The following is a 25,434-nucleotide window of genomic DNA, read 5'->3' as shown; positions in this document are numbered from 1 at the left end:
CCCTTTCAGATCTGAATTAATTTGGCTACAAAAATTTATTTTGTAATATATTTGTAGAGGAGGGTCAAATTAAAAGCCAAAAGTGACATGTATGTGATATTAACCTCGATTATCCGTCTCTCTATTAACCGTCACCTCTGTTAACCGTCAGGGTCCATATATAAGTTATATTGTATACATAAGTAAAAATTTGGTCATCAATTCATTTTGTTTGAGCATTGCCATAAGCCAAATGAAATTCGTTGAAATGTACACGTGCAGTTTTTTGGTGTACACCACATTTTTTTATGTAAATAATTTTTGTTCTTATTCAGGGCTCTGGATTAAATTTCAATTTATATAGGTAATGATAAATGATAGCATGCTTTTAGAGTTCTATTTTTAGAATCGCAAGCCGAAAATAAAAACGCACAGCACAATAATTATTATTAGTCAATTTCTGTGTTTCACCACAACACTATGAATTTTTATTTTTTTAATGTTCTGTTAACCGTCTTTTCGATTATCCGTCATACCCTTGGTCCGGTGCCCCGACGGATAATCGAGGTTCCACTGTATACTGATTTATACAATCTTTAATACAGTTGGAAAAATGAAAAAATACCCATGAACAATCACATCAATCACTTATTTTGTATTTGCTGTCTTTTTCTATAACAAACATTTGTTATTTATAGAAAAAGACAGCAAATACAAAATAAATGATTGATGTGATTGTTCATGGGTATTCTTTCATTTTTCCGAATAGGTCTGGATCCCGCGTATGAAAAAAAAGTTGATTAATAACAAGCTGAAAATTTGTTAATAGCTTTAGGGTGTTTAGTCGGATAAATTTGATATGTGGGAACACTGGAACAGGGGCAGTTTTAATTGTGGAACAGGTTAAAAATTTGGAACGGTCAGACCACGAAAACGGCACATTTATTTTGTCTGACAGAACAGACTTAAACTCTCCGAACAGAGATTAAACTCTCATGCAAAAATCAGACTGCTATTTATCACCTGTCATAATTCCTGTCATTTGACATATTCTACATGTTCCACTCATTAAAACGCCCATTTGGTGATAAATAGCAGTCTGATTTTTGCATGAGAGTTTAATATCTGTTCGGAGAGTTTAAGTCTGGTCTCTCAGACAAAATACATGTGCCGTTTTCGTGGTCTGACCGTTCCAAATTTTTAACCTGTTCCACAATTAAAACTTCCCCTGTTCCAGTGTTCCCATATATAAAAGTTTGTCCGACTAGACACCCTTAAGCTATTAACAAATTTTCAGCTTGCTATTAATCAACTTTTTTTTTCATACACGGGATCCAGACCTAGAATGTACATATTTTAGTCGATAGGATTACCCAAACTTTATGAAAACATATTGACAATGTATAATTTAATACCAACTATTTTAGAAACTACTAGAGTAACAATAACGTCTGCTACACGAATAGATAATATTTGTGTTAATTTGAATCCTAAACTATTATTTGAGGGGTCTACATTTGAAGTAGGAGTGTCTGATCACAAAGCTCAAATTTTAACCATAAGTGTGGATAAAGCTGATGCTAATAATCAATATCATCTGGTTAGATCCTTTTGTCAAACTAATAAATTAAAATTTCTTGAGTATCTTCGTCAGTGCGACTTTAATAATGTATATGAAATATCAGATGTGGAAGTAGCTTATAATGTTTTTAATGAAAAAATTGGTTCGGGCTTCGAATACGCGTTCCCGACTAAACGTAAAAAAATACATAACAAAAGAAATTTTAAAGGTTGGTTAACTCCCGGAATAAAAGTATCGTCAAAAAACAAAAGATTCTTATTACAACTAAAAAAATATACAAATAATATTACCATAAAAAACTACATTAAAACGTATTGTCGATGGTTACAACAAATAATTAAAGAGGCAAAAAATAAGTACTTCCACGGTATAATCAACTCCTCAAATAATAAATCTAAAGCGACACGGGATTTAATTTCACATTTTAACAAAAGAAACACAACAGCTAAGAAAGATATATCTATTAAAAAAGATGATATTGATATCACAAATCCAACTGAAGTTGCAGAAGAATTTAAATCTTATTTTCAACACATTGCATCAAGTATTATTCCTAATATCAAAAGTAAAAAATCTAGTGATAACTATTTGCAGAGTTTACCGGCAAATAATGTAAGTTCATTGTTTTTTGGACCTCTAATAGAAACTGATGTCAGGGAGTGCATTTTGTCACAAAAACCAAAGAAATCCGCGGGGCTTGACAAAATTCCAATTACCCTTGTAAAAGAAAATATTGATACCCTTTGTAGGCCTTTAGTTTTTCTTTTTAATTTGTCTCTTGAAAACGGAATATTTCCTAAATGTTTTAAAAAATCGGTAGTTATTCCTGTACATAAACAAGGTGATAGGTGTAATATGGAGAACTATCGCGGAGTGTCTCTATTACCGTCCCTTTCAAAAATTATTAGAATGGTGCGTAAATAAACAATTACTTCTTTTTTTAAATAAACATAAAATTCTAACAACTTCTCAATATGGCTTTAGATCTGATATGAGTACTACAGATGCAGCATTTTCTCTAATCGAAAATGTGCATAAAATCTTGGAAGCAAAACACCATCCTCTTGGTTTTTTCTGTGATTTATCGAAAGCATTCGATTGCGTAGACCATCAAATACTACTGGACAAGATCTACTACTACGGCATTAGAGGTACACCACATAAATGGTTTCAGACATACCTATCACACAGAAAAATGTGTGTTAGAATAAATAATTCTGATAGTAGCTGTGAAGCATCCTATTCAAATTTCGCAGAAGTTCAGTGTGGAGTTCCACAAGGGTCTGTTTTAGGAAAAACACTGTTTCTTATCTATATCAATGACTTGGTAGCTAGTTTCCCGAATACCACATTTTCACTTTTTGCAGATGATACGAGTATAGTAATTAAAGGCGATAGTTCTGATACATTAACATCCTGTGCCGCTACTACAGTTGAAGAGATATCAGACTGGTTTCTCGCCAATGAATTGGTTCTGAATATTAGTAAAACACAAAATATCCGTTTTAATTTGTATCAAAATGTGGAAGATGTTGTTATTAAAGTAGATCAAGAAAGCATTACTTCTTGTCATACAATTAAATTTTTAGGCATAAACATAGACAGCAAACTTGATTGGAGTTACCACATAACTGAACTTAATAAAACCCTCAGCAGAGCTACATATGCCATAAGAGCAATTAGACAAAATACAAATTTTTGTGTGGCAAAAATAGTTTATTTTGCTCAATTTCAAAGCATTATGCAATATGGTGTGGAATTTTGGGGCGCGGCTAGCACAGCAGAATCCACATTTGTGGCTCAAAAACGAGCAATTCGAGCACTATTCAACTTAACAAATAGAACTTCATGTAGACCTCTCTTCAAGATATATATTTATAAGATGTCTCTACTTATACATAGAAAACGACATGAATTGTTAAAACCTTCTGATATACACAGTCACAAAATACACGCAGGCAAGATATAATTCTTCCCAATTATAATTATAGACGTACTCGAAATGGTCCATTGTACTCCGGTATTAAAGTATACAACCATTTGCCCACTGGGATTAAAGTACTTTCAATATGTAAGTTTAAAAAAAAAATTAAAAAATTGTTAGGTCAATATGTTTTTTATAGTCTGGATGAATTCTTTTTAATAAATTTTAATGATCTAGTCTAGACGGTTCCAACGCTTAGGCTAAAATCACATATTGTTCTTGTACAAATATTTTTGTTAAAATTATATTTATTGTAAATTTGTGATTTTGTGTAATAAAGATAACTAACTAACTAACTAACTAATGTACATTCTAATGTACACCAGCATGGCTTAGATGGATAGGTCGTGTAATCAGGCGAGAGGAAGACGCCATAGTCAGAAAAGTTTTTGACCGAAGAGGGCCGATAGGACTACGGACAACGAGCAAGAGGAATACCGAGACTTGGGTACCAAGACAACTTAGAAATGATTTAAAATCTATTGGAATTAGAGCATGGAGAAGAGTTGCCAGAGATAGGGGGCGAATGGAGGATTGTTCTGAACAAGGCTTTGGCTCATAAAGAGCTCTAACGCCACTGATGATGATGATGATGATTATTGCTAAGGTGTAGCTTTGTTAAAACTTTTTTAAATGGATTCCGTTAATAAATAAATAAAATAAAATTTTGTTTTAAGGAGGTAGGCGCAAAATCTTGGGTCAATCTGTTTTAACCCTGGAGCAGTCGCGCCGTTAGAAAAAATGTCACATTTTATCCTTTTTCGTGATAACTTGATGAAAAATTTTGCAACATAACTTTCCACTCGTAAGGCCTCGAGGAAGGGTGTAGTAATGCGTAGGTTTATAATTTTTTTTCTTCTTCTTCTTTTTGTGGAGTTTATGGCTTTGATGAGAACCAATTAGCTTTAATAATTGTTAGAAATAATATTTCTAACACAACAAGTAGGAAATAACTTTTATTCTGTATAAAATGATGTGTGTTCGTTGGAGAACACACACAGTGGCGTGCTCGCCATAACAAATATAAATACTATAAAATAAAAATTTGTTGTAAATTCGTATTTAAATTCGTTTTGTTAGATAAAAGCTAACGCGCGACCGATTACGTGACAGAAAAGAGCGCGACTGTTCCCGGGTTAAATGCATTCATTTTTTCCTGAGAAAAGTAATAAGTATTTTTGAAAAATTTAAATGCATAATGAATTATTACATTATTACCGAGGACCGAAAGACCTGAAGATTTCTATAATGTTTTTTTTAATTAATTTATAATGTTCATTTTCATAGTGCATTCATAGAAGAAAAAAGAGAATTTATGAAAATAGAATACTGGAAAAACTTGAGGCATTAAAACAGGAAAATCAAACAAGAAAATTCTATAAAACACTGAATAATGTAAGAAAGGAATTCAAACCAAGGCTAAGACTATGTAAGGATAAGGAGGGGCACATACTCAATACAAAAGAAGAAATATTGAAAAGGTGGGTGGAACACTATAAAGAACTACTTACTATAAAGAACCAAACCCAAGAGCAACCAACAATACACCATTAGAGCCTCCATCAATTCAAGAAGTACGGGATGCAATGAAACACCTAAAAAATAATAAATCTCCTAGAAGTGATGGTATATCCGCGGAACTTGTTAAATATGGAGGTGCTACCCTGACTAATCAAATATATAAAATAATACTGAGAGCCTGGAATGAGGAACAAATCCCGGAAGAGTGGTGTATTGGAATCGTTTGCCCGCTACACAAAAAGGGTGATCAATTGGAATGTAGAAACTATAGGGGAATAACCCTCCTTAATACAGCTTACAAAATATTTTCGAGTATCTTATATGGTCGCCTAAGTGCACATTCAGAGGAGCTTCTTGGAGAATATCAAAGTGGTTTTAGGCCTGGTCGATCAACAACAGACCAGATCTTTGTGCTAAGGCAAATACTGGAAAAAACCAATGAATTCAATATCGACGCATACCATCTTTTCGTAGATTTTAAATCGGCCTATGATAGTGTCCTAAGAAATAAATTGTATGAAGCCATGGATGAATTCCACATCCCTGATATACTGATAAGATTGGTTAAGGCTACAATGCGTAAAGTCGTTTGCAAAGTCGAAATACAGAGCGAACAATCACAGGCGTTTAAAACGAATGTTGGGCTGCGACAGGGAGATGCGCTGGCGTGTCTCCTCTTCAACATAGCTCTGGAAAAAAGGCGGTCAGAGATGCCCGAATAGACAACAGAGGAAATATTTTTAATAAATCATCCCAAATTTTGGCATATGCCGATGACGTGGACCTAGTTGCCCACACAACACGCAAACTAGAAGAAATGTATACCACCTTCTCAAATGCCTGAAAAAATATGGGCCTGAAAGTAAACGAGGAGAAAACTAAGATAATGGCATCAACACTCAACAATAGAGCCAGAAACAACGGTCACCAATTCTCTGTTGATAACTCTACCTTTGAAGTGGTGGACAAATTCACATACTTAGGCTCCCTGATCCCTATTTGTCTAATTTGTAAAATTCATATTAGAGTATGCAAAAAGCGTATACAGGGTGAAATTTTTTCTAAGACCAAAACGAACTAATTTTTTAAATCCGGGCTTGATTTTTTTTTTTAGTTTGAATAAATCAGTTGATTTGGTGGTAACATAAATTAAATATTTGCTAAAAAAAATTAATTTTTGTATGTAATACTAGTTATTTTTTTTAAATCTATGGTTCACTTTATACCAAACCTTTAATTATTTATAGTCAAATTTGATTTTTTTTATAAAAAATTAAGTAATCGTGTGTGGAAAAAATAAATATGCGATTTTAATTGCCCATTTGTCTAATTTGTAAAATTCATATTAGAGTTTTCAAAAAGCGTATACAGGGTAAAATTTTTTCCAAGGCCCAAACGAACTAATTTTTTAAAGCCGGACCTGATTTGTTTCTAGTTTTAATAAATCAGTTGATTGGGATGATGGGTGGTAACATAAATTAAATATTTCTTTAAAAAAAATTAATTTTTGTAATAAAAGGTAATTTTTTTAAATCTATGGTTCACTTTACCAAACTTTTAATACATAGTCAAATTTGATTTTTTTATAAAACAATAAGTAATCGTGTGGGGAAAAAAATAAATATGCCATTTTAATTGCCTATTTGTCTAATTTGTAAAATTCATATTAGCGTTTTCAAAAAGCGTATACAGGGTGAAATTTTTTCTAAGACCCAAACGAACTAATTTTTTAAAACCGGACCTGATTTTTTTTCTAGTTTGAATAAATCAGTTGATTAGGTGGTAATAGTGTCACGATTGACCAAAATAAGAGACACATCGATCTGACCGTTCAAAAATTATGACGAATACAAATTTCTGTCAAAATGCGAAACTGGCCCTGTATATTATTAAACAATGGGAGCAGACACTTTTTAATGGTCACTAGTTATTCCCCATAGGGGCCTCTATACGAGGTAGGAGTATGTACATTTCCTCATGACTCACCCTGTATGATATGTATCTGACGTAATTATTATCAAAACAAATAGATAAGTGGAAGAAGGTTGGCTGTGCCTATATTACAAAAATATTCGTTGCTCAGCGTTTTAACGCTTCTCAATAAACAATAAATAAAACGGTTTTGCATACAGGGTGCACACAAAACAAGCAACAATTAATGCGATATTTAAAATGGCTCGAACAGTGTATGAGAGCCTTGTGTTCGAATTCTTTAATTAATCTTTGTAGGTCATCTTCATTTTCGGCTGTTATTATGGCTTCGTTGGCGTATTGAAAAAAATTAATACATTTAAATAGCATTGGGCCAAGATTTTGTGCCTACCCCCTTAATGAAGAGATGATAAAAGTGTTGTTTCTATCGAAGGTTAAGAATTTTTAATACATTCACGTACAATAATATTCACTTCTTACCTGAATTGATTTCTTTTATAAATTGAACATTTTGTTTTAGAAGTAAATCGATACAAAAAATTTAAACACTGTTCCGCCATAAGTGAGGATGAACGAAAACTACTACTTCAGTGCGTGAGCAAATTTCAATTACATAAATATTATGAATATACACCTGCAATTAAAGCTGAAATAAATGAGAAATGGATACAGTTCTCGGAGATACTCAAAGATAAAGGCTATGACAGGGCAACTGAAAAATTAGGGAATCAATACCTATCTCTTAAAAAACAGGCAATTAGGAGTATATCAATTTTTTATGGTCATAGACGTGGCGAGAAACCCACAAAAATAGATTATCTGTTCGCATATTTATTTCCGAAGTATTTTGAGAAAGTCGGTTTGGATATGAATGAATTGATGGCAGATGTAAGTACAATTTATATACACTACGTTTACTTTTCGATTAGATATAGGGAATTAAAAGGGCAATACTGCCGGCTTCCTACTTTCAATAAGCTACATATGTAAGCGCTCCGTGCGTGACCATGGTGGGGATACACGAAACTATACACCAGCGTCTGTAGCGCCGAAATATGACAATTTTGGCGAATTTTTGTAATGTCATTGTCATTGTTTGTATAACAAATTTTATCAAAAATGGTAAACAAATCATAGATATCATACTAAATAGATTAGGCAATGTATGGGCCGCTCTGTGTAACGCCAATAGCAAGGACGTCATTGGTTGAAAGAGATAGATAGACCACCGATCGAATGCCCGCGCGTTACGCTTTTCTGCTGAGTATGCCTTGTCTGTCCTTAATATGTCTATGAAATAAATATTACATATACAGTCGGAAAAATGACAGAATAGGGCTTTTCATCGTTTGTCATTTGTTTCGAGCTTCTGTCATGTGTCACATAATATTAATATATCTACGTCATACGTCTTTAATTTGTATCATTGGTGATATCAATAACGTATGACGTAGATATATTAATATTATGTGACACATGACAGAAGCTCGAAACAAATGACTGTGTGTGACGCTGCAGGCTGCTCACGACATGGCCTATTTATCATAATTTAAGCAGACCCTTTTTTGTACTGTGATTTATTTGTTTGTGAATGATTTTAAAAGGGGGACCTTTTTAACAAGTACACACCTCGATATTTCTTTTTGTTCTAGGAAATGTTTGTGTAAATATCCCTTCGATTGTTATTCTAGAATAGGATGTTTGTATTGTAAGAATTCTTCCGTAATAATCTTTCTTATTCTGGAACATTGTAACAAGATATAAAAAGGTGCATTTGAATTAGGGAGAGTAGTTGTGAATTTGTAACCTTCGGTGTACTTTTGAAGCATTGTGACCCCATGCCAAAATTGCATAGCTGATGTGTGAATGACACAGTGCAAAATAGGTCTGTTGTAAAGTGAATTATTGAGATATACATTCAGAAAGTCTTCTCTTCTAATTATAAAAGTTGCAGATCGTAACTTAACAACAAGGGACCTTGTATGAGCTCTCCAATACAGTCCTGCATCCTAGTAAATCCCCAAAAATTTTATTTGTTTGTCTGCATCTCCGGAAGGAGCTGCCTTGTTGAAAAAATCAATGATCGGGTTTTATTGAGGTTTAGAAGCAACATATTTGCTGCAAACCATTGTTCTGCCTTATCTTGTGCTCGTTTTGATGCCTATATTGCTGCATTACGATGGTCGCATTCAGGAGACGAAAAAGTGAGGGAGCAGTTCCCGATGGACCGGTAACAATTGTGTTTCGTCTTGTGAATTTCATAATCATGGATTGTTTACCATCTGCACTATTTTCCAATTGATAATTAGTAATAATAAAAATAATAAATGATGGTTTTGCTTGTTTTCGATTCAGAGGGTTGCACACCAGCTAGACAGGCACTGTTTCTACCCTTTCAGGCGTCATCAGTAGCTTTCGAAAGTGTGCCCACCTCTGAACCGAAAAACAGCTCCACCATCATTTTAAAGGGAATCTGAAAAATAATTCAAATTTCCCATCAGACGCGATACAGCGACATCTACTAAAAAATTGAAGAATCTCAGATGCAGAATCCACCAATTTAATAAATTAAAATGGTAGATAGTATTTTAAAACTGAGATTTTTCGTGTTTGAAAGTTCTTACTGGTACATCCTTAATCTGCGACTTTTTCAATTAATAAGACAGCAGACGACGAATATAGAAAACGAAAGGGAAACGATCACATTTCGCTTCATTCGTCTAGGAAAAACGGACAGCAGAGGAACTTTCAGTACTCAAATCCGAGTAAAGGAAATAAAAATAAAAATATTTCCTTTACTCGGATTTGAGTACTGAAAGTTCCTCTGCTGTCCGTTTTTCCTAGACGAATTAAAGCGAAATGTGATCGTTTCCCTTTCGTTTTCTATATTCGTCGTCTGCTGTCTTATTAATTGAAAAAGTCGCAGATTAAGGATGTACCAGTAAGAACTTTCAAACACGAAAAATCTCAGTTTTAAAATACTATCTACCATTTTAATTTATTAAATTGGTGGATTCTGCATCTGAGATTCTTCAATTATTTGATAATTAGTACTTGACGCCATCTTCCAACAACTCTATTGACAAATTCACAAAAGTGGCATACGTTGGACGGACGGAATTAAAATGAGTTCACTGTCACGGCGACCGTTCCGTAACACGTTCCGCAAGTAGCGCTACATTCAGAGAACGAATTCCCAACAGTTGTGGAACCGCTCCGTCACTTTTTCGTCTCCTGAATGCGACAAATGATGATCTTTATGTTCCTGATACATTTAACTAATTATTAAATTATAGGCTAAAGTAAATGCAAAGGAAATCCTAGAAAGTTTAGCTTCTACCGAAGATCAAGAATGCGCTACTATATTGGAGGATACAGCATCCTTAGAGTAAGTTACATTATTATATGTTAACCGAAATTAATTGGTAACCTTAATCTTTAAGCTTCTTATTTTTTAACTAGAATTAAATATACAGGGTGTTTGGTAAAGAATGGGCCATAGATTAACTTTAGATTCCTGAGGTTAAAATAGATCGATTTAAGCTAACTTACCTTAGTACGAAAGTTGATAGTAACCGAAATACAGGGTGTCAAAATTAAACTTTTATTTTATTTATTCTTGAATATTTTTTAACAGGCATGCAATAATAACACGAAATAAACGAGATAAACTCATTTTAAATCTGCGAGGCAACATATTTTTTGCATAATATCATTGTAATCACATATATTCACAAAAATTTCTCCAAACAGACACTAATAGATCATAATTATCAAACTAGAGGTAACATAAAAAAAACCTAGGATTACCACAGTTAAGTCGAGGAATAAGCCAACATTCTGTGATTTTTAGGGCACCCAAGTATTATAATTTACTGCCAAACAAAATAAAAGAAATCAAATCTATAAAAAAGTAGTTGATTGTATTACTGGAAACAAAACACAATTTGAATTGTAAATCCTGATTTTTTTTTAATTTGGAATTCTTAATACCTATAGGTTGGTTTTTTTTACATATTATACAGGGGGTAACAAAAATACAGGTCATAAATTTAATCACATATTCTGGGACCAAAAATTTCGATTGACCTAACTTACCTTAGTATAAATGTGCACATAAAAAAAGTTACAGCCCTTTTAAGTTACAAAATGAAAATGGATTTTTTCGAATGTATCGAAAACTATTGGAGACTTTTTATTGAAAATTGACATGTGGCATTCTTAAGGTAGTAGCATCTTAAGAAAAAATTATAGTGAAATTTGGACACCCCATAAAAATTTTATGGGGGTTTTGTTCCTTTAAACCCCCCCAAACTTTTGTACGTTCCAATTAAATTATTATTGTAGTACCATTAGTTAAACACAATGTTTTTAAAACTTTTTGCCTCTTAGTACTTTTTCGAAAAGTCAGTTTTTATCGAGATATTTCGAATTAGTCCTGTCGCCAGGGGGGGTACAACGGCCTCCTGTATTCAGATGGACTTACCCAAGTTTTTTTTATGTATTTTGACCTGTAGAACACGAATTTTTTGGGTAACAGTTGATCCGGATGTCGATAAGATTGTTATAAACCAAGAAGTTGAGGAATCACATAACAGCGATTTCTCGCAAAACAAAACATTTTTTTGTATTTTTTGGGCCATTTTAACCAAAAAATGTTCCTACAAATTTTTTCGTAGGATGCATAGTTTTCGTGATAAACGAGGTTGAACTTTCAAAAAATCGAAAAATTGGAATTTTTGAACCCGAAAAACTTTTGACTAAAAAATAAAATAGCAATTCTGCTTACCGCATTTGAAAGTTCAAGTCAAATTATATCGGTTTTAATTATTTGTATTGCCAAAAATGTATTATTTTATTGTTAAAACAAAGCTATAAACACCTAGTGCTTGAGTGATGTTTCAATGATTTCTCATTTAAAATCGAACGAGTACGTAGAGGAGGTAAAAGTGCAAGCGGGGCTATTTCTAAGTAGCATGCAATAAAACGCATGTATTAGGCACGGGAAACAGTATGTGTTTATAGCTTTTTTTAACAATCAAAAAATAAATTTGTAGCAATACAAATATTCAAAACAGATATAATTTGACTTAAACTTTTAAAGGCGGTAAGCAGAATTGCTATTTTATTTTTTATTCAAACGTTATTCGGGTTCAAAAATTGCAATTTTTCCATTTTTTGAAAGTTCAACCGCGTTTATCTCGAAAACTATGCATTCGACGAAAAAACTTGTAGGAACATTTTTTGGTTAGAATGACCCAAAAAATACAAAAAAATGTTTTGTTTTGCGAGAAATCGCTGTTATGTAATTCCTCAACTTCTTTGTTTATAACAATCTTATCGACATCCGGATCAACTGTTACCCAAAAAATTCGTGTTCTACGGGTCAAAATACATAAAAAAAACTTGGGTAAGTCCATCTGAATTAAGAAGGCCGTTGTACCCCCCCTGGCGACAGGACTAAATATTTGTCAAATCCACCACATATTTGTATATTAGGTCTGGATCCCGCGTATGAAAAAAAAGTTGATTAATAGCAAGCTGAAAATTTGTTAATATCTTAAGGGTGTCTAGTAGGATAAACTTTGATATATGGGAACACTGTAACAGGGGCAGTTTTAATTGTGGAACAGGTTAAAAATTTGGAACGGCCAGACCACGAAAACGACACATTTATTTTGTCCGACAGAACAGACTTAAACTCTTTGAACAGAGATTAAACTCTCATGCAAAAATCAGACTGCGATTTATCACCTGTCATAATTCCTGTCATTTGACATATTCTACATGTTCCACTCATTAAAACGCCCATTTGGTGATAAATAGCAGTCTGATTTTTGCATGAGAGTTTAATCTCTGTTCGGAGAGTTTAAGTCTGTTCTGTCGGACAAAATACATGTGCCGTTTTCGTGGTCTGACCGTTCCAAATTTTTAACCTGTTCCACAATTAAAACTTCCTCTGTTTCAGTGTTCCCATATATCAAAGTTTATCCGACTAGACACCCTTAAGCTATTAACAAATTTTCAGCTTGCTATTAATCAACTTTTTTTTCATACGCGGGATCCAGACCTATATGGTTAAGTACGATTATGAAGACTTGGTAATAATATGAACATTTATTTATGATTTACATTTTTTGGGATATTTTGAACCATATTAAAAAATAAGTCACATCTTGATAAAAAGTGCCTTTTCGAAAAAATACAGAGGCAAAAAAGTTTTAAAAACACTCTATTTAACTAATGGTACCGCAGTAATATTTTAATTGGAACGTACACAAACATTTGGGGGGTTTAAAAGAACAAAACCCCCATAAAATTTTTATGTAAACATATTGAAAAATAAGCCTCAACTCGATAAAAACTGCCTTATCGAAAAAATACAAAGAGGCAAAAAAGATTTAATAATATTGAATTTAACTAATGGTACCCAATAATAATTTAATTGAGACGTACACAAAAGTTTGGAGGGGGGGTTTAAGGGAACAAAATCCCCATAAAATTTTTATGGGGTGCACAAATTTTACTATAATTTTTCTTTAAGATCTTCCTGCCATAAGAATGCCACATGTCCATTTTCAATAAAAAATCTCCCAATAGTTTTCGATATATTCGAAAGAATCGATTTTCATTTTGTTATTTTGTTCAAAGGGCTGTAACTTTTTTTATGTGCATATTTGTACTAAGGTAAGTTAGGTTCATTCGAACTATTTTTGGTCCCAGAATATGTGATTTAATTTATGACCTGTATTTTTGTTACACCCTGTATAGATATGTTGTTTACTTAGGTTTAAGTTAATTTCCTAATACTTTTGATTCTCAATTTTTTTTGAGTTATGTTTGTTTATAACTAATAATTTATATTTATTTAGGATTTTTCCATAGACACACACAGACACACAGATGTTTTCACATCTAGGTGTCTTTCTGTACACTATTATTATAGCTATTTAAAATTGTAAATTTTGGTTAATAAATTGAATTGAATTGAGTTACACCCGAAATAGTATATTAAGTATGGAGAACGGTAAGGGTTTTATACCGATCGAAGACAATTGTTTGGAGGAGGAGCGGAGCGACGACTTCAATTATTGTCTGAGATCGGTTACCCTTAACGTTCGACATGCTTATAACGTTTTTTTTGCACGATTGATACCATTATAAATTACAAAATTAAACATTTTCGTCATATTGACTAGTTTCATTCATTTTATCAAGATAGATACTTTGGTTGTTAGGTAGTAACTAGGGTGCATAACAACAATGGAGAATTGAGTTTTTATTTAGTTGTCAATAATTTTAAATACAATTTTGATTATTATAAATTAAAATATGAGCGAAAGTAGATTTTGCCGAAAAAATATTGTGCAATACTAGTAATACTACTAATGTATGCGATTCTGCAGGAGTTTCTGTTAGAAGTGAAACCACAGCCCAAACAAGTGGGATTTCATTAAATAATTTAACAAATTGTACCATAAGTTTCAATATTAATAAATAATTCGTTAGTTTTCTTTATTCTTTCAAAAAATAAATTAAAATTAAGAGATTTTTTAACTCGACGGTAAGTGGATTACTTACCGTCGAGTTGGAGTACTTACCGTCGAGTTGGATTACTTACCGTCGAGTTGCTAGTAAATGTCACCTACTGACGTAAAATCTGTCACGGTAAACAGTCAAAAATGATCAATCGTGCAAAAAATAACTTAAAACCATAAAAATGTCCAAAAATGTACCGGAAATTCTTCAAATGGAATTTGCGATGCAATGACGTAAATATGAGAACTGGCACAATTATTATGGTTAAGTTATTTTTCGGGTGTAATTATGCAAAAAATTAAGTTGTATCGCAGACTTAAAATGCGTTTATCTCGAAAACAGTTGAGTTTAGCGAGATGAATGTAGTATACCTTTTTTAAGTAAAAATATTAAGAGAATAAAAGTTATGATTCAAAAAGTATGCAGAGTGGGGAGTAAAAAAAATTTAACGTATTAAATGAGCGCTGAAATACGTATGTGGCGCCCTCTGGGTAATACATCATTTTTGGTGGCGAATTAAGATTTCTCGTCCAAAAAAACCCCGCTAACTAAATTTCATGCTGTTATCCCATGCCTGTCAGGAAATATTCAAGAATAAATAAAATAAAAATTTATCTTTGACAAACCGTATTTCGGTTATTATCAACTTTCGTACTAATACCCCAGGCTGTGGGTGAAAAAACGTGATATAATTCAGGAATTTTTGAAACCTATCAGGTGTTGCAAAGGACGATGCCAGGAATAACTTCTACTAAAATGTAACCAAAAATATTGTGCGCTTTTTTTTAATTGCGATTTTCATTTGTTAAATTTGCAATTTTTATTGATTTTTAATTTTGTAGGTTAGGATATTGATTTTAGAGAAAAACTTTTTAATAGAAAGTTGTAGTAAATTAAAAAACCTACAATTTGAGCTATGGTAAGTTTAATTTCGTTAATTGGTTATTGCAAAACAGCCTGCGAAAGGTCCAAAATGGCCGTTTTTTACAATTGCATTATTTATTGTACATATAATTTTTTTTTATTTTTTAAAGCTTTAAAATGAAGATCTTTCAATTCCAAACATAAAAAAAATTGTAAAGCCAGATTAACGAATTTGTTGCTTAGATATTATAAATTGTTTATCCCAAGAGGTCAAATGTCGAAGGCTATAACTTTTTGAAAAAAAATCGTAGAGAGCTGGTGAAACATCTAATCTCCCTCTAAAGAGTTATATTTTCATATTCTGATGTAAATAAATGCGTAAAACATTTTTAAACCTCTAATTTTTGGGTTTGAAAATAAGGGGGCAAATTTCGTTATAAACATTTAGAGCTGAAGCGGCCCTGTACATCCTATGAGTTTTTACTTACAGATTATTGTTGCTGAAGATGAAACAAAGATTTATAAAAAAATAAAAAATTTCTACGACCAACTGAAGCCGAGATAATTTTTGGGTTTGAAAATAAGGGGGCAAATTTCGTTATAAACAATTAGAGCTGAAGCGGCCCTGTACATCCTATGAGTTTCTAACTTACAGATTATTGTTGCTGAAGATAAAACGAAGATTTATAAAAAAATAAAAATTTTCTACAACCAACTGAAGCCGAGATAATTGTTTTTTTTTTCTTAAGTCGTAGTGCCTTTATTTATAACAATTAAGAAATTATTTTACAGTCACTGACTAAAGAAAGACTTATATTATCTTAAAATAAAAATTATTATAAAATATAATTACATTTAATTATTAAAAATTATTTTTAAAATCGGTGCTTTTGCAAGCAACCGAATTTTGCAAATCGCCCGGCTCGCTTCAAATCCGCGAGGTCGGAAAATTTTTACGTAACTTGTATTAAATTTTGACAGAAAACAATTTAATAATATTACCATTATAATATTTATACAGTCTATTTACCACTGTATTTGTTTTTCTTGATAAACTTTGATATGTGAAATTTCATTTCTGAAGAAATAATATTACAAAAATGATACATATATATGAAATATATAACTATATTTTTAATTTTTTCATTGTTATATATATAATAATAATAATAATACTTCTTATTATAATATACAATATAAAACTTTTTCTTCTTGTAGTGACTATTCTTTTTGGATTTCACATATAAAAGTTTATCAAGAAAAACAAATACAGTGGTAAATAGACTGTATATTATAATGGTAATATTATTAAATTGATTTCTGTCAAAACAACGTACGTAAAAATTTTCCTAGCGCGCGGATTTGAAGCGAGCCGGGCGATTTGCAAAATTCGGCCGCTTGCAAAAGCACCGATTTAAAAAATAATTTTTAATAATTAAATATAATTATATTTTATAATAATTTTTATTTTAAGATAATATAAGTCTTTCTTTAGTCAATGACTGTAAAATAATTTCTGAATTGTTATAAATAAAGGCACTATGATTTAAGAAAAAAAATACAATTATCTCGGCTTCAGTTAGTTGTAGAAAATTTTGTTTTTTTTTTATAAATCTTCGTTTCGTCTTTAGCAACAATAATCTGTAAGTTACTCAAATTGTAGGTTTTTTAATTTACTACAACTTTCTATTAAAAAGTTTTTCTCTAAAATCAATAATATCCTAAGCTACAAAATTAAAAATTAATAAAAATTGCAAATTTAACAAATGAAAATCGCAATTAAAAAAAAGCGCACAATATTTTTGGTTACATTTTAGTAGAAGTTATTTTCTGGCATCGTCCTTTGCAACACCTGATAGGTTTCAAAAATTCCTGAATTATATCCTGAAATCGACCTATTTTTCACCCACAGCCTGGGGTATAAGGTAAGTTAGCTTAAATCGACCTATTTTAAGCTCAGGAATCTACGGTTAAGCTATGGCCCATTCTTTACAAAACACCCTGTATACAGTGCTAGTCAAAAGTCCGTACCCTCCTCGTATCTTTTGAACAGTTATACTTATAATAGTGAAATTTGGAGGGAGGAAATAAACGGACATAGGTCAAATTGTCATAACAGGTGACGTAATAGTGACAGACAACGTTACAGAGCCACTTTGGCCGATAATTTTAAATAGGACCTTATGGCAAGTGATATCTCGTTTGAAAGGTATTGAAAATACCTATTCAATCATACTAATTTTGTTTGGGTTGTAAGGTGATTTTGATGAATAAATTAAATAAATATAAAATTGTAGTTTCGTATTTAATTAATAAAGATTCAAACGTCCGCCTATGGTTGATTGTCAAAAAAGTTGATATTGGCTTAAAAACAACTAGAGGATTGAAAAACTACTAGAGAATGCTATTTCTAGCATTATTTTTGTCCTCAATGTATCAGGTCGTTTTTCTACCATGTATGTCATTATTGCTCTGATGACTGTTTTGTAAATTCTGCCTTTTATTTCTTTTCCGATGTTTTTATTTCTCCATATTGTTTCATTCAGGCAACCTGCTCTGTTTGCTCTATTCACTTGATCTTCTACTTCTGTTTCGAGCTTTCAGTAGCTAGATTGTGTCATGCTTAGATATTTATTTTTTTATCACTTGTTCTAATATCTGAAACTCCAGCTCTAATTTACATTTTAGTAGATTTGCTGTTATTAACCATATTTGATCTTTTTGGGGGAAATTGACTTGTTTAATTTTCTAGCGGTTATATTCAATTGGTGCAGCATACATTGTAGATCATCTTCACTTTGAGAGATTAGTATTGCATCGTCCGCATAGCAGATTATTTTAAGTTGTTTTTCTCCCATTTAGTATCCTTTTTTAGTCTTACTTTTTTTATTATTTCATCCATGATCAGGTTGAACAATAGAGGACTCAGGGAATCCCCCTGTCTTATCCCATTGCCAGCTTCAATTGGGTCAGTTAGTTCTTCTTCTACTTTTACTTTTATTGTGTTGTTCTGTCCTAACGTCATTTAATTCGACCCTGTCAACTGCCTTCTTACGGTCCACGAAACATATGCCGGTGTGTTGTATTCTAATAACTTTTGAACCTGTCTCATTATAAATACAGCGTCGGTGCATCAGTGTTGCCAATCGGATTTCTCTAGATTATCCGATGATCGCTCGAAAAATATCCGATTTGTCACGAAAAGGTACGCTAGGTCAAAAATTATTCTGTTATTAAAATCAATGTTGCCAATGTTATTCTTTTAGTCCCCTTAACATCCATCAAATAACAAAATCCGTTGTTCGTACGAAAATCAGTTGATTGTAATCAATTATCATTATGATAATTAACATAATTGATAATTGATTAATTAATCAATTAATCTCATAATTGTAACCAATTATGTTTTCAGCAACCCAATCAAAGTTGACATTGACAGTAATTAAATATTTGATAATGATCAGTTGATTCCATTTCTGATTAGCGTTCGAACAACCGGCTCTTTAATCTACTGGATTCTCTATTTCACAGTTTAAACATTTTCGTTTATAGATGAAAATCTCGTATCCTAGCTGATTATTACCTAATTCATGTATTTAAATACTATTTACTTACTATTATTATATTATTCGTATTTTGTATTATCGTAAGTGTTAAATTCTAAATAAATAAATAAATCTAAATATTTCATTATTTGGATCGTTATATTAATTTGTTAAAATTATTTAAGTAAAAAAAAAACACTTTTAAATATTATTTTATTAAAACGTACGTAAAACTACCTAAAACTAGGTATTGGAAAAATAAATAATAAATAAATCAATACAAAATAAACTACAGGTACATTAATAGCATAGGCGCAAAATTTCTGGTCAATGCTTTTAAAATGCATTATTTTTTCGAGTCCTGAGAAAACTAATAAGTATTATTTAAAAATTTAAACGCAGAATGAAAGATTACATTATTACCGAGGGCCGAAAGTCCCTGAAGACTTCTATAATTTTTATTCTAATATGTTACAGGGGTAAAAGGAAAAGAGAATATTAAGTGTGATTTTCAATTTCAATATCTCATTCAAAAGAAACATTTTGTTTATTCTAAGGGACTTTCAGCCCTCGGTAAGAATGCAATCTTTCATTCTGCGTTCAAATTTTTCAAAAATATTTATTAGTTTTCTCAGGATTCGAAAAAAATTAATACGTTTAAAGATTATTAGTCCGAAATTTTGCGCCTACGCTCTTTTAACAACTAAAGATTTATTACAACTAAAACAATAGAAATGTATTTGACAGTCTTGTAGTTATTAAGGTAACAAAGTTAGTATCCATAATACCCGTGGTGCGTTCAACGTTAATGCCCCACTAAATAATTCTTATAGGCAAAAAATTTGAAGGATTTTTGAGTTAATTAGTAGATATCTAGATATTACTAGTTTCAAATAAGTAGATTTTTCTACAACCACTATTCCAAATGCATTTTTCTGCACAATTTTATGTTAACAAACTTAATATTTTCTCACAGAATCACTGACAGTAGTGTGCAGAAAAGTGACGTTTCTGTGCCGGAAAGTTCTTTTCTGCATAGTACCATTACATTCCTCAAAAAAATCATAAATATAATTAGGTAAGTATAACATGTTTTGATGAAATGGTTTTGTTTAAGATATTAGATTTGATAGAACTTTACAAAAAAGAACTAGATTTAACTACATCTCATGTCCGAGAAATCTGGAAACGTTTACTTAAGCACTGCACTACATAAAATACAAATAAAACTAAATCGTGCGTGAATTAGCTTTCATAAGTTTAAAGACTAAAAACTAAAAACTCATAAATAACATCGGACGGCAGACGGTTTTTGAAATGTGAATTGGATTAGTATGCCTTAAGTAGATGCACTTGTGCATTTAAATTCTTAACAAAAGAATCGGCACATGTCCCTTTTGTTAAAAGATGAAAAGTATCGGATGTCACTAACATTCATCCAGTATACGCTATGAGCTTGTACGTAGAGGGGATATTTATAAAATCGCGAGCGCCAGTAGTGACAAGTCTGTAAACGTTTACCGGAAATTTGACACAAATGTCAAAGTGATTAATTTAAAATTAAAAACATTAATTACAAAAAATATTAGTTCTCCAAAGCTGTGGTATATATTTTCACCTTAAATATACTTACGTTTTAAATACTGAATTTACGTTTTTTAATGTTCCGTAATATGTAATTATAAATTAATATTAGCGCCATCTACACGATATATGTGAAAGTAGCCGAAGTAAGAAATTAATATTTCATCAATAGAACGTCAAAATGATTAGCAGTCTTTAAAAAATCTATTACAATTTAATTACTTTTTAGCGTTGTAAATATTAAATGATAACAATTAAATAATAAATTTAAAAATTACCGGTGAAAGTTGAATAGTAATCCACTAGGATCGACACCAGCGAAGCTCAGAGCGTATGGGCTATTTATAAAAATTTGGTTGGAACCAAACAAAATTAATGTGTTGTTGGTGTTAGTAATATATGGATGAGAAAGTTTTAGTCGATGGTGGATACACTGAAAAATATCCGCAAATATCCGATTTATTTAAAGATACGAAGAAGATACGACAACTCTCAAAAAGGTACGCAAATCGGATAATTATCCGCCGATTGGCAACACTGCGGTGCATGGTCTTCCCGACCTAAACCCTTGTTGTTCTTCTGCTAATGTTATAATTTTATTCAGTTTGTTTGTTATCACTTTGGTTGTTAATTTTAATGTTGTGTTTAATAAATAATTAATTTCTTTGTAACTGATAAAGAGATAAAGGCAGTTTTTGTTTTCATTTGATTCAGAGTTGGACCACCATCTCCATATAGCTACTTCATGATCTATGCATCGTCAGTGGAGCTATGCAGTCACAACTCTAAAGCAAAATCAACAAACCCTGCCTATTTAAGGGAAAACATCGCGATGCAATGAATTCATCTTTTGAGACGCAAAACAGCGACATCTCTCGTAATACGAGGAAGACGAAAAGCCCCAGATGCAAAGGTTACTTTTTTTATAGCCTTTTTTTCTATTCGAAATGTCGAATAAAGGCCTCTCCCATTTCTCGCCATTCATCTCTGTTGTGTGTGAGGCGTTTCCACATTGGTCCTGCGACTCTTCTGATGTCATCGCTCCAGCGCATTTGAGGTCTTCCTCTTGGTCTCTTCGCTTCGTACGGTCGCCAGTTTCCAACTTCCTTGCTCCATCTACCATTTTCGAGACGTTCGTTGTGTCCAGCCCATTTCCATTTTAATTTAGCCGCTTGTTCCACGGCATCCCTTACTTTTGTTTTGTTTCGGGTTGCTTCGTTTGTTTGCCGATCTATGAGTGAGATACCAAGCATCTGTCGTTCCATGGCTCTTTGAGTTTTTCTAATCTTGTCCATGTTCATTTTTGTGAATGTCCAGGTTTGAGCTCCGTAAGTGAGAACGGGAAGGATACAAGAATCGAACACTTTGGTTCGAAGGTATTGTGGTATCTTTTTGTCTTTTAGTATATATGAGAGTTTTCCGAATCCCATTCTTACTCGTCTGCTTATTTCGGTAGTTTGGTTTTCTTTGTTTACCTTGATATTCTGACCTAGATATATATATATTCTTTTACATGTTCCACTTTTGTTCCTTGGATGGTTATCGTTGGTTGATCATCTTTGTTCGACATTAGCTTAGTTTTGCTTCAAGTTCATTTTTAGTCCTTTTGTTAAGGATTCTCTATGAAGCTCATCGATCATCACCTTCAGTTCTTTCCAGCTGTCGGCTATTAGTACCACGTCATCTGCATATCTTGGGTGGTTTAAATACTTTCCATTTATCGAGAGTCCCTTTGTTTCCCAATTTAATGATTTAAATATGTCTTTAAGTGCGGCAGTAAATAGTTTTGGAGATATGGTGTCTCCCTGTCTTACTCCTCGGTTGATTTTGATTGGCCTAGTTTTCATGTCGTTATCCATCGTGACTACCATTTCAGCATGTTTGTATATATTATGTATTAATATCCTATATCTAGAATCGATTCTGCTATTGACCAGTGCTTCCTCAATAGCCCATAATTATATGCTGTCAAAAGCTTTTTCGTAATCTATAAATGCTAAGCAGATTGGTAAATTGTATTCGTTAACTTTTTCTATTAGGATCTTTAGTGTGTGAAGATGGTCGCATGTACTGAAGCCTTTTCTAAAACCGGCTTGTTCTGCTGGTTGATATACATCGAACTTTGTTGTCAATCTATTTGTAATTATTTTTGTGAATGTTTTATAAAGTTGTGATAGCAGTGATATTGGACGATAATTTTTCAGATCTGTATTGTCACCTTTTTTGTGTATTAAGATTGTGTTAGCAGTATTCCATTCCTTTGGTATGTTTCCTTCAAATAGGCATTTATTAAAAAGTATTTTTAGGTATCTGATAACTTCTTCCCCGCCGTCTTTCAGCATTTCTGCCAGAATTCCATCGTTACCCGGTGCTTTATTTCTTTTCATTTCTTTAAGTGCATTTTCTATTTCTGCTTCGCTTATTTCGGGCATTAATTTAGAGTTTACGTTTGTTATTTGTCTTTTCAGATTTTGCTTTGAACAGTCGGGGGGATCGTTTTTTGAATGGTATAATTCAGTATAGAAGTTTTCAATTATCTTCGATATCTGAGCTTTGCTTGTTTCTAGTTGGCCTTGTTGATTTTTTATAGCTATAATATTTTTCTTGCCTAATTTCGGTTTGGTATATTTCAGACTTCGATTTTTCTCTATCACTTCTTCTATATGGTCTTCTTGCTGTTTTCTAATATCGTCTTTTATCTGTTTTCGTATGGCTCGGTTAAGTTCCTTGTATTCTGTGGTATTTCTTTTGTTTCGTGACAAGAGCTCTCTTCGTTGTTTCAGCATATTCAGCTAGTATTCAATAGTTCTTTTGTTATAACCGAGTTCATTTTATTTATGCTGAGTTGTTCTAGATTCAGTGCTTGGGCGGTTTTTAATTTACTAGCATATTTTTCTTTATCGGCTTTTAGCTTTTCTGTATATATTTGTGTCGTGTTCTTAAAGTTAGTTCTACGTTTGCTATACCCAATTCTTAGTTTAGCTCTAACCATTCTATGATCGCTTCCCAGAGAGACCGAATTTATTACTGTTACATCTTCTACGATATCTTTCTTGTTACACATGATGTAATCAATTTCGTTCCGTGTTTTTCCGTTTGGTGATAACCACGTCCACTTCCTTTGCGGTTTTTTCTTATAAAATGTGTTCATTGCAAAATATTTGTTGCTATGTAGGAAGTTCACAAGGGTTTCTCCTCTATCATTTCTAACACCATAGCCGAATTCACCAATATAGCTTTCAGTTTCTTCTAGTCGTTGTCCGATCTTAGCGTTGAAATCTCCTATTATTAGTGTATAGGTGCTGTGATAGCACGTGTTGGTTTCTATTATTTTCTCGTAGAACTCATCTATCTCTTCATCGGGATGTGTTGAAGTTGGGGCGTACACTTGAATAATTTTTTTTTTCAAAAATTATTCAAAAGGTTACTACTTTTATACAATTAAAATAATTGAAGTAAAAATAGTAAACAATAATTTAAATCCAAGACTTTTCGTTAAGAAACTGCTTTCTGGCTGCATCCCGTATATCCGGCAAATAAAGGATACTTTACTTAGGCCACGTATCTACCTTCTTTTCGTCTAGGAAAAGAACCGAAAGACAGTTTCAGGTACTCAAATCTGAGTAAAGACGAAAAAGATAAAGGCAGTTTTTGTTTTCATTTGATTCAGAGTTGGACCACCATCTCCATATCACCACCATCTCCTAGACGAAAAGAAGGTAGATACGTGGCCTAAGTATCCTTTATTTGCTTTCTTCTATATTCTTCGTCTCTTGTGCTTATATATTATAAAAGCCGGAGATACGGGATGCAGCCAAAAAGCAGATTCTTAACGAAAAGTCTTGAATTTAAATTATAGTTAACTATTTTTATTTCAATTATTGTATAAATATTGTATAAAAGTAGTAACCTTTGCATTTGGGGCTTTTCGTATTCCTCGTATTACGAGAGATGTCGCTGTTTTGCGTCTCAAAAATTCATTGCATCGCGATGTTTTCCCTTAAATAGGCAGGGTTTGTTGATTTTGCTTTAGAGTTGTGACTGCATAGCTCCACTGAGGATGCATAGATGCTGAAATAGCTATATGGAGATGGTGGTCCAACTCTGAATCAAATGAAAACAAAAACTGCCATTATCTTTTTCATATTTACTCAGATTTGAGTACCTGAAACTGTCTTCGGTCCTTTTCATTGTAACTGTAATTCACCGGGTTCGATTTGTCTCCCTTTTTGAAGAGGGATATTAAGATGCTTGATCTCCATTCTTGTGGTGTTCTGTTTTGTCTTCTTGTTTTTATACTTGTTGTAGATCTGTCGATCTGTTCTTTCATTCTTTTTACATGACTGAACCATTCTCTTCGTCTTTGCCTACCCCATCTTACTACATCTTGCACGGCACATTGTTCCCTGATGATGTTGCTTCGTATTCTATCCTTTCTTGTCTTCCCTGCTATTGCTCTTAGTGTCTTCATTTCGGCTGTTCGTAGCATGCTTTTGGTTTTATTGGTGTCTTTCTCTTGATTCAATGCCATGGGTCATAACAGGTCTGATGTAAGTTTTATAAATTCTAAACGTTGCTGTCCATTCTCATAATATGGGTTATTCCAGACCACATCTCTCAAATATCCGGACATGACTGCGGCCTTGTTTATTTGTCCTCTTAGGTCTCTGGCTGGGTCATGATAACTTGATAAGTCTACACCTAGATATATGAACTGGTTTAGTTGTTCTATGGGTTTCCCCTCTACCACGAGTTTGATTCTAAATGGTAATGCATTTTGTTTTCTGCGTGGATATGTTCATGTTGAGTCGTCGACATGCTTCGTAGAATCGATAAAGTTGTTTTTGTAGATCATTCTCATCTTCTGCAATCAGGGCTGCATCATCCTATATTGATTCTACTGT

At 32.5% G+C, this 25,434-nt stretch overlaps 1 protein-coding gene across 1 annotated transcript in view; it reads left to right on the top strand.

Moving 5' to 3' along the window:
- LOC114326478 (uncharacterized) overlaps positions 1 to 25,434 on the top strand; it is a 30,990-nt gene that overhangs the window by 3,877 nt on the left and 1,679 nt on the right. Inside the window, exons 2-3 of the mRNA XM_050647376.1 lie at positions 7,519 to 7,886; positions 10,295 to 10,386. Of these exons, the coding sequence (XP_050503333.1) occupies positions 7,519 to 7,886; positions 10,295 to 10,386 (460 nt within the window). The remainder of the gene's footprint in view (positions 1 to 7,518; positions 7,887 to 10,294; positions 10,387 to 25,434) is intronic.

This window comes from Diabrotica virgifera, chromosome 3 (assembly GCF_917563875.1).
Source record: "Diabrotica virgifera virgifera chromosome 3, PGI_DIABVI_V3a".
Classification (NCBI taxonomy): Eukaryota; Metazoa; Arthropoda; class Insecta; order Coleoptera; family Chrysomelidae; genus Diabrotica; species Diabrotica virgifera.
The sequence above is the reverse complement of the archived record's forward strand: the minus strand, read 5'-3'. Positions and strand labels throughout refer to the sequence as shown.